The sequence below is a fragment of the Nerophis ophidion genome, linkage group LG10 (genome assembly GCF_033978795.1).
Source record: "Nerophis ophidion isolate RoL-2023_Sa linkage group LG10, RoL_Noph_v1.0, whole genome shotgun sequence".
NCBI classification, from domain to species: domain Eukaryota; kingdom Metazoa; phylum Chordata; class Actinopteri; order Syngnathiformes; family Syngnathidae; genus Nerophis; species Nerophis ophidion.
This window is the reverse complement of record NC_084620.1, coordinates 24,646,785-24,661,970: the sequence shown is the minus strand read 5'-3', so window position 1 is coordinate 24,661,970 and position 15,186 is coordinate 24,646,785. Positions and strand designations below refer to the sequence as shown.

General features: G+C 44.5%; 1 protein-coding gene across 2 annotated transcripts in view; it reads left to right on the top strand.

Annotated features, from left to right (window-relative positions):
- The first annotated feature begins 11 nt into the window (after positions 1–11).
- dysf (dysferlin, limb girdle muscular dystrophy 2B (autosomal recessive)) overlaps positions 12–15,186 on the top strand; it is a 37,144-nt gene continuing 21,969 nt past the window's right edge. For both annotated transcript variants that reach the window (XM_061913086.1, XM_061913085.1), the window contains exons 1-32: positions 12–211; positions 2,144–2,199; positions 2,267–2,358; positions 2,423–2,528; positions 2,619–2,742; positions 2,822–3,078; positions 3,140–3,268; positions 3,333–3,395; positions 3,462–3,512; positions 3,586–3,616; positions 3,681–3,796; positions 3,966–4,092; positions 4,166–4,269; positions 4,346–4,414; positions 8,047–8,090; positions 8,170–8,252; positions 8,434–8,466; positions 8,563–8,678; positions 8,751–8,864; positions 8,933–9,110; positions 9,176–9,300; positions 9,366–9,472; positions 9,735–9,930; positions 10,023–10,169; positions 10,258–10,389; positions 10,449–10,615; positions 10,692–10,806; positions 10,893–10,998; positions 11,065–11,207; positions 11,260–11,433; positions 11,491–11,575; positions 11,647–11,724. In XM_061913086.1, the coding sequence (XP_061769070.1) occupies positions 124–211; positions 2,144–2,199; positions 2,267–2,358; positions 2,423–2,528; positions 2,619–2,742; positions 2,822–3,078; positions 3,140–3,268; positions 3,333–3,395; positions 3,462–3,512; positions 3,586–3,616; positions 3,681–3,796; positions 3,966–4,092; positions 4,166–4,269; positions 4,346–4,414; positions 8,047–8,090; positions 8,170–8,252; positions 8,434–8,466; positions 8,563–8,678; positions 8,751–8,864; positions 8,933–9,110; positions 9,176–9,300; positions 9,366–9,472; positions 9,735–9,930; positions 10,023–10,169; positions 10,258–10,389; positions 10,449–10,615; positions 10,692–10,806; positions 10,893–10,998; positions 11,065–11,207; positions 11,260–11,433; positions 11,491–11,575; positions 11,647–11,724 (3,556 nt within the window). In that variant the 5' untranslated portion in view covers positions 12–123. The remainder of the gene's footprint in view (positions 212–2,143; positions 2,200–2,266; positions 2,359–2,422; positions 2,529–2,618; positions 2,743–2,821; positions 3,079–3,139; positions 3,269–3,332; positions 3,396–3,461; positions 3,513–3,585; positions 3,617–3,680; positions 3,797–3,965; positions 4,093–4,165; positions 4,270–4,345; positions 4,415–8,046; positions 8,091–8,169; positions 8,253–8,433; positions 8,467–8,562; positions 8,679–8,750; positions 8,865–8,932; positions 9,111–9,175; positions 9,301–9,365; positions 9,473–9,734; positions 9,931–10,022; positions 10,170–10,257; positions 10,390–10,448; positions 10,616–10,691; positions 10,807–10,892; positions 10,999–11,064; positions 11,208–11,259; positions 11,434–11,490; positions 11,576–11,646; positions 11,725–15,186) is intronic.

The following is a 15,186-nucleotide window of genomic DNA, read 5'->3' as shown; positions in this document are numbered from 1 at the left end:
GTCTCTGTTTCTCTCTCTCTGTCGCCATTCTATGCCTGGTCCACTTTCTGTGATGGAGCTCTCCTCTGCTTAGGGACACTATTTGGATATTTACTTAACTCTAGCTCTGTGTGTGTGTGTGTCATGTTGCGTGTGTTCATTCTGTGTGCACAGCACCTGCAAACACCAGATGATGATGTCAGCGACGCCTACTGCACGGTCACCCATGAAGGTAAGGGTGGGGCTGAAGCCATGGGATGAAGGCGTGGAGTGCATGTGTGCTGAATATTTTTATTAAATGTATTATTATTATTGCTAAAAACACTGCCGCCCGCCGTGCTCCCCCTCTCCCTAAACAGCTGAGAGGTTATTATTGGAAAGCTGTCTTTAGTGTCTCCCTGAGGGAGGGGTGCATGGCACACTGCCCATTCACTGTTTGCATTCCTCCCCTCATGATGTCCACGTTTATTTCAAGTTTCCATCATAGTTAGGATAGACAGACAACGTGGTTGCATGCCTGTGTCAAATAAACCTGCAAACATGGTGGCAACAAGCAGGGCAAGAGTGAGGAAGAGGGAACAGGAAATGTTGGGATTTCCTCTGGATGTGAGGTGTTCTTCCTCTGAGTGAGATTTCGTCCCGCAGAGAAGCTGCTAAAGCTCAGCGAGCAAACATCTCCTCTGTTCAAGACCTCTCTTTTCCGCACTTTTACACTCCGATGCCGAAACGCCCATTTTTTGCCCATCTTTGGTTGTCGTCGCACCCAGATCTTGATTGGTGAAGTGACCAACGTCATCTCTGTTAAACTTGGACTTTATTTGCTCAAAGATTTGCTTGAGGTTTTTCCATCATGTTGCGTTGCGTTGTTCAGAGAGCCAACAACCTACGGCATTCGCATCCTGTGGCCAGTGTCACCTTTCGAGGTAAGAAGAGCAAACTGGCGCCCACAAGCGATCTAACCATCAACTCATCAAAATAATTCCCTACTTAACCTTAAAAATGGACAGAACCCAGTCCTGGGGTAAGGTTGGTTGCATTTGTGTTAGGATAACTGCTATGTGATGCTTCTATCAATAAATCCATACTATACATTCGTATAACCAGAAGAATGTCAATTAACTAACAACTAACAGAAGACTAAGTGTGAGGCGAGCATTCCAAGACCAGCATATTTGATGACTAAACACTAACATGATAAAATTAACAGTTTGAAAGCCAACACTTAGTCCTTCCAATGGTACAAGCACACAAACAACCAGTTTCATTTCCTCCTATCCAGTAGAAAAGACGTATAAGTTCATACCTAGAGTAATCATCCTTACAGACCTTGTACATGCATGGAAAATCGTCTCTTTGTAGGAAAACTGCCAACTTAAGCCCAGACCTTCAGAGGTCTGAAAGTCTCACCTCAGACCAAAATATGCTGAGTCATAGCATGATGCCAAAAGTATCTAAAGTCCTTATAACATGAGAGAATCTGTCAGTTTTCTGTCTTAATGGCGCGCGCTCTTCTCTTAACTTCCTGCCTTTGTGTAAGCACCACTTCCTGATGCCATGCATGTATTCCACTACAGTGAACAATTTCTCACTGTTCTCCACTCGATGCTCTATCACATTAGAAAGTTATCACAGAAAAAAGGATGCCATTAAACAATAGGATTGTCCTGCCAGAGCGCTGCCTCCTGCTGGCCAAGGTGTAGGCCTGGTCTATTCATGGATCGTCAACCTATGCCAACTGAAAGGGTCATTTCCTGTCTCGGAGACGTCGGCTCCCAGGAGATGGAGAGTTTAAGCTTTCTTCGTGAACCCTCTTGATCACCATAGGAAAGGCGGAGGTGTTTGTTTAAAGATATGTGGCACTTATGTTGCTATTTGGGTCTTCTAACGTCCAAAACAGGAAAGCAAACAAGTTCCAGAAACGATTTATCTTATTGTGCGTGATGTGTGTTTGTGTGTGTCTTATGCAGCATGCACGCACACACACACACACACACACACACACGCACACACACACACACACACACACACACACACACACACACACACACACACACACACACACACACACACACACACACACACACACCCAGACCAGTCAACAATAAAATAAGTGATGTTAATTTCATTAGGTACATGCATGATGTAGTCTCTTCCTTGCTTTTAGGCTCTAAGAAGAAGACCAAGGTCATCAAAAATAATGCCAATCCTGTTTGGAATGAGGTCCGTTCTCTACAATTTCCAAATCTTAGTCACTCTACATAACCTAAATGTCAACTTTGACCCTCAGGGGTTCGAATGGGACTTGAAGGGGGTCCCTTTGGACTCGGGGGCTGAGCTGCACTGTGTGGTCAAGGACCACGAGAAAATGGGGAGGAACAGGTAAGGTGAGCTCCAGTTAGCTTGAAGTTGTTTGCAGATGTTTTCCTAGGTTCTTCTTCTTCAGGTTTCTCGGTGAAAGTCGACTTTGTGTCAGAGACATGCTAAGCTCTCCCAACATGGCGGCCTCCTTTACCGTCTCTCTGCTTGACACCAAGAGGAACAACACAGGGGTGAGAAATTTGCTATACATATTCATGTAATCTTTCATTGCTTTCTCCTAAGTAATAGTTAAATGTTTTGTTTTGTTTTGCGTACATCAGGGAACACTCACCTTGCAGGTGTCCTACATCCCTCCTCCAGGGTCAACTCATGTCTTCCAGTCTCCGTGCCTGCCTGAGGTCCTGCCGCACAACAACCCCAATGTGGAGCTAGACACTGTCACAAGTAAAGTGTCTCTCACTGCTGCCCACCAGAGCGCATGCTACCAGCTATAAAAAGGCCCGTGTGACTTGTATCCATGCAGTGATCTCCCTGGACACTCTGGGCGAGGAAGACACAGAGAGCATGATCATGCTCGAGGTCCCTGAGGACCAAGGTGCGGATGACGGACGCTCCATGGTGGTGGTCGGCCCCCAAGGACCTCAAGGGCAGGAGTCACCTGCTGCCCAGACCCCAAAACGTTCTCCGCCATCCTACAACACTCATGGAAGGTTCAAGAAGAGGAGGAAGGGAGCCAACAGTCAGGCCAAACCTCTTTCCAACAAGTCTCAGGACATTCAGGTAGACTAAAAGGTAGGAACGCCTTTTACTGGCTCGGGTTCATTCTGACCTTCCATCGCAGGTTCGTGTGCGAGTCATTGAGGCTCGACAGCTGCCGGGCATCAACGTCAAACCTGTTGTCAATGTGACGGTGGCTGGACAGAGCAGGAGAACACGTATTCGCAAGGGCAACAACCCAGTCTTTGATGAGGTCAGTGAAGACGTGATGAATTTCATTTTTGGCGCTGCAACACCCATTGACTTCCTGTGTGCAGACTTTTTTCCTGAACTTCTTCGAGACGCCATCTGACTTGTTTGACGAAGCCATCATCATTATGGTGAGCGCAGCCTTCATTGTCCTTTTTTTACTGTTTCCTCTTTGACGCCCTGGTGTGGCCCGACAGGTGTGCGACTCGCGCTCCCTTAGGACAGACGCCATGATCGGACAGTTTAAGGTGAGCGTTGAGAGTGAATTCAAGGCCTTTCAAAGATTTAAATATGAGACCTTAAGTACTTTTGTGTTGACAGCTTGATGTGGGCGCTGTCTACAATGAGCACCGTGAGTAACCGAGACCATGCTTCGTTCATACCCGTCCATTTGAGCTAAGCGTGTCGTTTGCTAGGACACTGCTACTTAAGAAAATGGCTGCTTCTCTGTGACCCTGACGACCTGTCTGCTGGGGTTAGAGGTTACCTGAAGGTCAGCCTCTTGGTGCTGGCCGCCGGAGACGAGCCACCGGTGAGAGACAGCTTGTCCTCTTCAAATCCATCCTAATAAGTGCATGTCCTCAAATGTCAATGTTGCTTTAAATCTAGCTGCTGAAAGACAGTTTTGAGACCACCAAACACAAAAAGTTACTGAAATGATAGACATCAACCATGTTGATGATCATTTTATGGGTTTCTAGGCGGACAAGCGTGATTGTGTGGAGGAGAAGGACGACATTGAAGGAAACCTGCTGCGACCAGCTGGTCTGTCCCTCAGAGGAGCGTCTTTTACCTTGAGAGTTTTCAGAGCTGAGGACCTTCCTCAGAGTGAGTAGGTCGCAATTTAGAAGCGGATGACAAGCTTTACCGAGGTCCTCTTGGCTTTGTCTCTTGTCTGCAGTGGACGATGCCTTCATGGACGGCGTGAAGCAGATTTTTGGCTTTGACAGTAATAGGAAGAACTTGGTGGATCCCTTAGTAGAGATCCACTTTGCTGGCAAAACAGTGGGTTTGTTCAACTAGTGAAAAGTTGTTGTGTACTAAACTTAATTTTAATTGTCATCTGTTGGTCTTTATTTAGGTCTGCACCAAAGTTCTGGAGAAGAATGCCAATCCACAATGGCACCAGAGTCTCACAATGCCAATCAGGGTGAGCCATTCACTCGCTTTTATTAAATGATGGATTTTTCCGGATTTACAAGCTTCACATGCCGCCAATAAATTTAGCAAATCTTCAGACCAATGAAACTGCCGAACCGGTCACACTAGGCCAATAAAATTGTTCACATTAATTCAAACCACTCACGCAATCATTCAAGCTGCCATATAGCACGTTATGGACTCACCCTCATCTTGGAGAAAGACATGACAAAGTGCAAATGACCCACTGAAAGTGATCGACATCAAAAAAGAAACACATCCGCCGCAAGGAACAGAAATCCACCACAAACACAAGCCCAGAGGCAACCTGCCTATAGACAAAAGTGACAGCGAAAAGAGGCCCAAAAAAAAGAAACGCAAAGTCCCCCCAACTCTGGGTTTGTGACCTCAGAAAGTGGCACCAGCGCGCAGGAGGAGGAGGAGGACAGTGCTCTCTGATGGGCTGTAAGCGTGTTACAGGATTGTCTTTTGTTGAATTTGTGAATGTGCATAAGCGCCTCTGTAATGTTTCATTTTTTTAAGCATACACTCGCGTGTAAAAGACCTGTGTGACTAATGGGAGGGTTGCATATGACGTCACATCCATTTTTCTTCTTGGTGGCTTAATTCACATGATGGTCAAGCGTAGCATTAAAAGAAGTGAGAGTAAGTGTAAAGTTTGATCAGAATATGCCATATTGCTGTTCTGTTTTTGGGTGTTCCAGTCGTTCAAATAGAGAGATAGGAAAGAGCTTTCATGCAGTCCTAAAGAAATGGTTCATAAAGGCAATAAAGTCACGGAAAAAACTAAAGTGCGTTGAAAGAAATGTCTCTTAAAAATATAATTTTCATCATTGTGGAATACAATCGAACTAGGCTGCAGCGGTCACTTTGTAAAATGTTTGTTTGAACATTTTATTTGTTTGAGTACCTTATTGTGATGCAATCAAGTTGATTCTGTACTATTTTAGTAGTGTTTGAGGGCACAACTAAAAGTAAAGAAATGGCCAAGTGATCGCATTAGCTTTTGTTCTTTTATGGTTGCTATGCCTAAATATAAACCACGAAGACCTGGTTGTGGAAATAAACAAATTTCATGTGATGTCCTAGGAGTAAATATTTTCTTTCTGAATGTTCATGACAAAAACTTAAAGCTACATTGATGTTGTGCAGGAAAGCCAAGTGCTTTATTCAACATGGATGACCACGTTATAGCATCTTTGGTGATATATGTTAGTATCAAGAAAAAATCCTTAATAGTATTAATAAATGAGATGAATACATCTCTTGTTGGCTCAACAGCATATACTATATCTTGATATCGCTTGTAAACATTTATGCTGAACATCAGAGACAGCTAAATAATGAGACAAAATATACTTCACATCATAAAAACAACTGCATGAATGAATGGACATTAATTGTAAATGAGACGAAGCAAAAATCAACTGCAAACAAATATATCCTTTTTCTTATTAGTATCACGATTGCAATAGCACGGCACTTATGTCAATCAAATACGTTGCTTACTAACTTTGTCTTTCACTAATTAATGTTTAATATTTGGACCTCTCAGATGTAAATACTTGTGCCCTCAATCTTTTTGTCTGTAAATACTGTAAGTCTCAAGTGAAGTGAGGTAGCAGTAACCTCTTGGTGATGATAAATGGTTTAAATCTTTAAAAAAAAACATTCAGTCCATTCCATTTCAAATTTTTTCTATAATCGCCTTTATATTTGCCTCTTAAAACTTTCAAAATGCGTCTAAATGTGCAGTGATTAAGGTAAATAAGCCTAATGGGGCTTAGGACATCACCTAAAACCTGGACTCCCTGGATGTGCCTCTCGGTCACGTAATTGCAACCCACCTATATATCTACAAAATAAAATTGGTTCAAAAATTAGGTTGCTGCGGCTTATGATGCACTCTATAGCCCGAAAATGACGGTACTTTTACTACTATTGCTGATACTATCACGAGTCACTACTGTTGCTATTACTACTACTCTCCCTAGTATTACTACTACAATTACTACACTGAACCAAAATATAAACACTTTTATTTTTGCTCCCATATTTCATGAGTGGAACTCAAAGATGTAAAACTTTTACTATATACACAAAATACCTATTTCTCTCAAATATTGTTCACCAGTCCGTCTAAATCTGTGTTAGTAAGCATTTCTTCTTTGCCAACATAATCCATCCCACCTCACATGTGTGGCATATCAAGATGCTGATTAAACAGCATGATTATTGCACAGGTAAAAGGACCAGAGTGACCACAATAAAAGGTCACACTGAAATGTGCATTTTTATCACACAGCACAATGCCACAGATGTCGCAAGATCTGAGGGACTGTGCAGTTGGCATGATGGCTGCAGGAATGTCCACTGTAGTTGTTGCCCGTGAAATGAATGTTAATTTCTCTACAATAAGCCATCTCCAAAGGCGATTCAGAGAATTTGGCAGTAAATCCAACCACCCTTACAACAGCAGACAATGCAGCCACCCCAGCCAGCCCAGGTCCTCCAAATCCAGCAGGTGCACCTCCATGATTATCTGGGACCATCCACCCAGACGGCTGCTGCAACAATTCGTTTGCATAACCAAATAATTTCTGTACAAACTTTGAGAAACTGTCTGTGGGAAGCTCATCTGCATGCTTGTTGTCCTCATCGAGGTTTCGACCTGACTGCGGTTCGTCGTTGTAACCAACTTGAGTGGGCAAATGCTCACATTTGATGGTGTCTGGCACGTTGAAGAGACGTTCTCTTCACGTAAGAATCCCGGTTTTCACTGTTCAGGGCAGATGGCAGACAGCGTGTGTGGCGTCGTGTGGGAGAACGGTTTGCTGATGTCAACGTTGTGAATTAAGCCCATGGTGGAGGTGGGGTCATGGTATGGGCAGGCGTATGTTATGGACTACAAACGCAAGTGCATTTTATTGATGGCATTTTGAATGCACAGAGATACCGGTACAAGATCCTGACGTTCATTGTTGTGCCATTCACCCGAGACCATCACCTCATGCAGCATGACAATGCATGGCCCCATGTTGCAAGGATCTGTATACAATTACTGGAATCTAAAAACATGCCAGTTCTTGCATGGCCAGCTAACTCATCGGACATGTCACCCATTGAGCATGTTTGGGATGCTGTGGATCGTCGTATACGACAGCATGTTCCAGTTCCTGCCAATATCCAGCAACTTTGCACAGCCATTAAAGAGGAGTGGTACAACATTCCAAAGGCCACAATCAACAACCTGATCAACCTTATGCAAAGGGGATGTGTTTGGCAAATGGTGGTCACACCAGATAGTGACTCTTTTTCTGCCTTTAAGTGGGCAGCCAAAGGCACACTTGTGCAATAATCATGCTGTTCAATCAACATCTTGATTTGCCACACCTGTAAGGTGGCATGGATAATCTTGACAAAGAAGAATTGCTCACTAACACAGATTTAGACAGATTTGTGAACAATATTTGAGAAGAATATGTCATTTGTGTACATGGTAAACGTTTTAGATCTTTGAGTTCAACTCATGAAAAATGGGAGCAAAAACAAAAGTGTTGTGTTTATATTTGTGTTTAGTATAGTTTATTTACTTAACAGTTAGTCTGCTCTTCCTTACAGTTTCCGTCGATGTGTGAGAAGATGAGGATCAGAATTCTTGACTGGTTGACACTTTACTTGTCATTTGTTCTCAAAATGAAAATAGGATCAAACATTGACTTTTACCTCATGTTCTCCTGACAGGGACCGAGCCAGTCACAACGATGTAATCGGCACAACTCACCTTTGTATGTCCAAGATCTCAGCCCCTGGAGGAGAGCTAGAGGGTGAGTGTGGACATTAAAGGACACGCCTTGACTTAAAACTGCCTTCTTTCTAACAGTCAGCAGGGGGTTCATTTCCACACCCTTCCTTGGCTACACCTACTGCACTAACATATTTTGAGTTGTGATCCATCTGCTTCCTTTCTGTCTTACCTTTACCTGTCCTTCCTGTTCATGCATTCAGATGACTTGACTCCCCGCAACGTCCAATCTGGCAGTACGTCCTTTGTCGTTTTACTTTTCTCTTTCTTCATCACCAAGTCATGAAGTTTTCTTTTTAGTCATCTCAAACTGTCACCTCTCATGTTCACAGTGGATGACACTCTTGGGTTCCTGCCCACATTCGGTCCGTGTTTTGTCAACTTGTACGGAAGTCCCAGAGAGTTTAGCACGTTCAATGACCCACATGAAGCCCTCAACCTGGGAAAAGTAAATCAACATTGCCACAGGGATCACGTTGGGATAAAATAACATGTGACGTTGCTTCCTTCCGCTTCTCAGGGGGAGGGCGTGGCTTACAGAGGTCGTGTTTTACTGGAACTGACTACAAAGCTGGTGGACAAGCCGGAGCCTAAAACGGAAGACATCGTGTCAGATAATCTGCTGGTGGCTGAGGTGAGGGAGGAGAAGACTTCTCACACTTCCAAGACCAACCTGAAGGGTCCCCTCTCTTCACCCAATAGAAGTTCCTCAGGAAGAGAAAATATTGTCTCTTTGTGGCGTTCTACTCGGCGACGCTCCTCCAAGATGTTGACGACGCCATCCAGTTTGAGGTCAGCATTGGAAACTACGGCAATAAATTTGACTACAGCTGCCTCCCTCTGGCCTCAACAACGCAGTTCAGCAGGGCCGTGTTTGACGGTGGGTCACCTTTTGTGTTGTCTTTTGTGTCTTTGAAGCTGCTGCGTCATCATTGTGTCTTCCAGGTTGTCAATACTATTACCTCCCATGGGGAAATGTGAAGCCGGTGGTGGTACTGTCTTCGGCGTGGGAAGACATCGCTCCACGGATTGAGGCTCTCAATATGCTGCTGGCTATCCTCCACAGACTTGTGAGGTTACATCACAGGACATCATGTGTTTGACACTTTTTTGACACATGTCTGTGTGTGCCCAGGAGGCCAATCTGCAGCGGGTGGAGCTAGAAGTAAAAGCAGGAAGCGACATGGACGTGCTGGAGGAGAGGGTAATGGAGATGTTAGATCAGGTGATCACAGACTGCAGGTAAGCTATCAAGGGGTTGGACAAAACAAATAAATACATACCGGTGGTACATAAATTAAATGAACCATGAATAGATAAAAAAAAAATTACTGTATACTTAAATTAAATAACAAATGCTTGGCTTGCTGTCTTAACACCAGACAGAGGTGTCAGCAAGCAATCCTGTTCTTGTGATCAGAAAATCTGCCAAAAATTCCAAAATTACACATCCGCTCCCTTCAGGTGGTATTCATATTATGTTTACTTTGTTGTGCCTCTCCAGTCAGGAGCTACCGTCTCTCCAGGACTGGCCGTGTGCCACCCCTTTGGACCGCTCACTCCGACACGTTCGCACTCTGCACCTGCAGCAAATCCTGGCGGCGGCACTGGCCTTCAAACACGGGCCAGCCACAGAGCTTTCAGCCGTCATGGAGCAGGCGGAGGACTGGAGCAGCCGACTGAGGAACTTAGCTGAGGAGGTATGTCAGAAAAAAATGTCAGCAAAAGACAAATATTTGTTTTCGTAATACAGAACTATCTTTTCCAACTCATGTTTATGTGTGTTGTCCAGCCTCAGAACAGTCTCCCTGACATCGTGATATGGATGCTGCAGGGCGAGCGAAGAGTGGCGTACCATCGCATCCCGGCACACAGCGTCCTCTTCTCTGAACGCCACCGTGGCAAACACTGTGGACAGTTGCAGACTGTCTTTCTCAAAGTGGGACCACCACTCTCTGACAAACATCCACCATTTCTTCTCCAAAAGCATTATTTAGCTGATGCGTGGTGTCTGTTGCTTTGTGTAGTATCCACAAGGAAGCTCCGCTGAGGCCAAGCTTCCCGGTCAGCTCAGGATCAAAGTGTGGTTCGGACTGGCTGCAGATAACAAACACTTCAACCAGTGCACTGAAGGGAAACTGTCTGTGTTTACAGAAACGGTTGGACTCTGGCATCATCACGTTAGAGTCTTCTTCTTTTAAAACTTTTCTCTCTCTAGTATGAGAACCAGACCCGCCTTGCTCTTGTGGGCAGCTGGGGAACTGCAGGTCTCACCTGCCCTAAGTTCAGCGACGTGACGGGAAGGGTAAAACTGCCCAAGGAGAGTTTCAAACCCTCTCCTGGCTGGACCTGGGCCGGAGACTGGTACATCAGCCCTGAGAGGACGTAAGTCATAACGCTCATAAAAAATAAAAAAAAGTTAGTAATACTTTGCGTTAAAAACTGATTTCCTTGATAACAGACTGTTGTTTGATGTGGACGCCGGTCACATGACATTCACAGAGGAAGTTTTCGAAAACCAGATGAGGTTACCTGGTGGCCAATGGATTGGCATGCCTGAAGGATACACTGATGTGGTGTGTGTTGCCCACTTTTCTGTCTATCACAGGCACTATGTCAGTCACACCTCAGTCTGTCTAAAAGCTCCTTGTGTGTAAGGCAGAATGGCGAAAAGGCAGTGCCAAAAGACGAAGTGGAGTGCCCCCCGGGCTGGGTGTGGGAGGAGCCTGAGTGGAGTGAAGATCTCAACAGGGGCGTAGATGATCAAGGTTAGTCATTAAGCAGTCTAATAGTCAAAAAATATGTTCTTTACTCGTCTTTGCATGTGTGTACAGGCTGGGAGTACGGCAACACCATCCCACCAGACCGCCGGCCCAAGTCATGGGTCCCTGCAGAGAAGATGTATCACACCAACAGAAGGAGGCGATGGATACGCTTGAGAAGGCGCGACCAGAAAAAGATGGAGGCTCTCAGAAAGGTAACTAAAAAGGGTCAGTGTTAGTAGTTGTACTTACTTTTGTGCACTACAGCAACATCCAGATGAGGCTGAGAGGGAGGGCTGGGAGTACGCTTCACTGTTCGGCTGGAAGTTCCACCTGAAGCCGAGGAAGACGGACAGCTTCCGCCGGCGCAGGTGGCGGTACCGCATGGAACCCCTAGAGAAGACAGGACCAGCGGCCATCTTTGCACTGGAGTGCTCATTGGTAAGACCAACAGAGCAAGTTGTGTCTTTTAACCCTGTCGGACGTCTTCTCCTACAGAGCAGCATAGAAGACAAACATGACGACAAGTTCGTCACCACCACGTTTGGCGTCAACAGACCTACAATTTCCTGTTTCTTTGAGCGTGAGTGTCTTTGTTTATTCAGTTCTTTTTCCTCTTCTGCTGTATGTCTCAGGATCTTGTGTGTTTTCTAGATGGGACCCGCTACCACCTGCGCTGCTATTTGTACCAAGCTAGACAACTGCTGGCTATGGACAAGGACAGTTTCTCTGGTATGTTGTCTTTGACCTGATTTTGCAAATAAACAGCTTACACTTGAGGACCATTTAACAAGAAGAACATCCATCCATCCATTTCTACCGCTTATTCCCTTTCGGGTCGCGGGGGGCGCTGGTGCCTATCTTAGCTACGTTCGGGCGGAAGGCGGGGTACACTCTGGACAAGTCGCCACCTCATCACAGGGTTAACACAGATAGACAGACAACATTCACACTCATATTCACACACTAGGGCCAATTTAGTGTTTCCAATCAACCATCAACCTATCCCCACCTTGAACATAAAGCACCAAAAAAAAAAAACAGTGGCGTTATTCTACTAAGGGTCGTTAAAACAAGATGGAGGATGAGCATGAGATAACGACAACACGAGAGACATCCTCACATCTCGCAAGAAACTAATGAACACACCTGATGGATGTTTGTGCCGTCACCGACAGCATGGAGTTTGGTTGTGTCTCACACACCACACTTGTTTACTCACACTTAGGGCCCAATCTACTAAGATACAAATAACAAGTGCTAAATAGCGTTTACAAACTATAAAGTTGAATATCCTGTTTGTGAGTTTGTTGCGGTTGATTTACTTAGACTCGGTGCACAATTGATAACAAGTGCAAAAGTGGTTCAAACCGCCCTATTTCAATGAGAATTTTGCGTGTACTATATCGGATATCTGGTCATATTGGTTTATTTCTCCCAACCTTATACAAAACCGATTGTCAGGTTCAAACACTGATGACAACTATTCAACAGACAATAAGCAATCAATCAATCAATCAATCAATCAATGTTTATTTATATAGCCCTAAATCACAAATGTCTCAAAGGACTGTACAAACCATTACGACTACGACATCCTCGGAAGAACCCACAAAAGGGCAAGGAAAACTCACACCCAGTGGGCAGGGAGAATACACATCCAGTGGGACGCCAGTGACAATGCTGACAATGAGAAACTTTGGAGAGGACATCAGATGTGGGCAACCCCACCCCTCTAGGGGACTGAAAGCAATGGATGTCGAGCGGGTCCAACATGATACTGTGAAAGTTCAATCCATAGTGGCTCCAATACAGCCGCGAGAGTTCAGTTCAAAGCGGATCCAAGGCAGCAGCGAGAGTCCCGTCCACAGGAAACCATCCCAAGCGGAGGCGGATCAGCAGCGTAGAGATGTCCCCAACCAATACACAGGCGAGCGGTCCATCCTGGGTCCCGACAAGCGGTCCATCCTGGGTCTTGACTCTGGACAGCCAGTACTTCATCCATGGTCATCGGACCGGACCCCCTCCACAAGGGAGGGGGGGAAATAGGAGAAAAAAGAAAAGAAGCGGCAGATCAACGGGTCTAAAAATGAGGTCTATTTAAAGGCTAGAGTATACAGATGAGTTTTAAGGTGAGACTTAAATGCTTCTACTGAGGTAGCATCTCGAACCTTTACCGGGAGGGCATTCCAGAGTACTGGAGCCCGAACGGAAAACGCTCTATAGCCCGCCAACTTTTTTTGGGCTTTAGGAATCACTAATAAGCCGAAGTCTTTTGAACGCAGATTTCTTGCCGGGACATATGGTACAATACAATCGGCAAGATAGGATGGAGCTAGACCGTGTAGTATTTTATACGTAAGTAGTAAAACCTTAAAGTCACATCTTAAGTGCACAGGGAGCCACTGCAGGTGAGCCAGTACAGGCGTAGTATGATCAAACTTTCTTGTTCTTGTCAAAAGTCTAGCAGCCGCATTTTGTACCAACTGTAATCTTTTAATGCTAGTGGACAAAATGGAGCGAATTTTAGCGATATTACGGAGATGAAAGAAGGCCGTTTTAGTAACGCTTTTAATGTGTGACTCAAAGGAGAGAGCTGGGTCGAAGATAATACCCAGATTTTTTACCGAGTCACCTTGTTTTATTATTTGGTTGTCAAATGTTAAAGTTGTATTATTAAATAGAGGTCGGTGTCTAGCAGGACCGATAATCAGCATTTCCGTTTTTTTGGCGTTAAGTTGCAAAAAATTAGTGGACATCCATTGTTTAATTTCTGCAAGGAATCATGCAGAGACAAAGTTCAATTTAGCTCATGAGGAGAACGCATGGATCTGCACACTTATTCACAGTCTCGCCTTCCCTCTAAGGTACAGCTCCCGCATCCCTCTATTTATTCAGGAAATCCCCAGTCAACATCACTCAGGCCGCCTCTAAAAGGAGCAGTCACATATATCATGCAAAGCAGGTTCAGTACGCACAATATGTGACGGAATGTGCTGGGGGCCTTGTGATTTCGCCTTGTCTCTGCTTAGTCTGTGTGCTGTCGTGTTATCTGTGTTGAGGTCTTTGAAGTCCTTGGCTGTTAGCGGGCTAGAACAAAGATAACATCTGCGGCTGAGGCCACCCCTCAGACAAGAAGTTTTGTCCTTGCACAGATAGGAAAAGTACAGCTTGAGCACAATAGTTAATAACTATAGCAACAGACTTTAAGCATATTAAAGTTGTGTGATACACATAATTATTCTAACACCGATAGGCATGCATACAAAATATACAGTATTACCAGTACAGGTTTCTCAACTTTGATGCCAGTGTGGAATCAGTGAACAGGAATGCACATGCATGTATAACTACGGTATCTACCTCTCTGCACCTGCAGACTTCTCCCTCCTTCAGTGGAGGCATATGAGGTTTGCATGAGAGGCATGTGGCCCCAGCTGCAGAGATGGAAAAGAGGAGTGCAAGACAGTGCTGATAGAGACAATCCACATTTTTGACATCAAATGTTCCAACAGTACCACCTGTGCTGTTTTGTTATGTTCTTTTCTGAGCAATATAGAAGTGCAATCTAGACAGCATCATCTTTCCTTAACAGACCAAAGGTGCACTTTGGGGGGTCCAGTTTTGTGATGGTGCATCTGGAATGATCCAGAAGCAAGAAAATGCATATTATAAGAAGTTTTTTTCATATAACATATATAAAAAATGAACACTATTAAAGCATTACAAGAACACACCAAAATAAGTCAACTAAATGTGTTTTGATCAGCTCTTTAAGTCATACACAAGCTAAACAATTATGAAATTATATTGCTGAATTATGAAATTATATTGCTGAATAGACAATATGTCTAATTTTTTTTTTTTTTCTGACAGCCCATATATATTGATACTCACACGGATGGAGGATCCTGTCTCCATCGTCTGTTTTTGGAGAGCAATCGCCTCACAGCAGTTTGTGCGTAATTGTGCCGGTTTGCACATACTGTGTAGATGTGCTAAATATCGCTGCAAAACAGCAGCCGGAGAACAGTTTTGGCCTTGACAAGTCACATTGCGAGCCCAAAACTATTATATTCGCATCACTTCCTCCTAATATTGGGGCTGTTCTGATAATCATCATATATTATGCATATACATGAAGGCAGATACGCTAAATGGATTATATGCTCTGTATTTTGTTCATTTATTGGG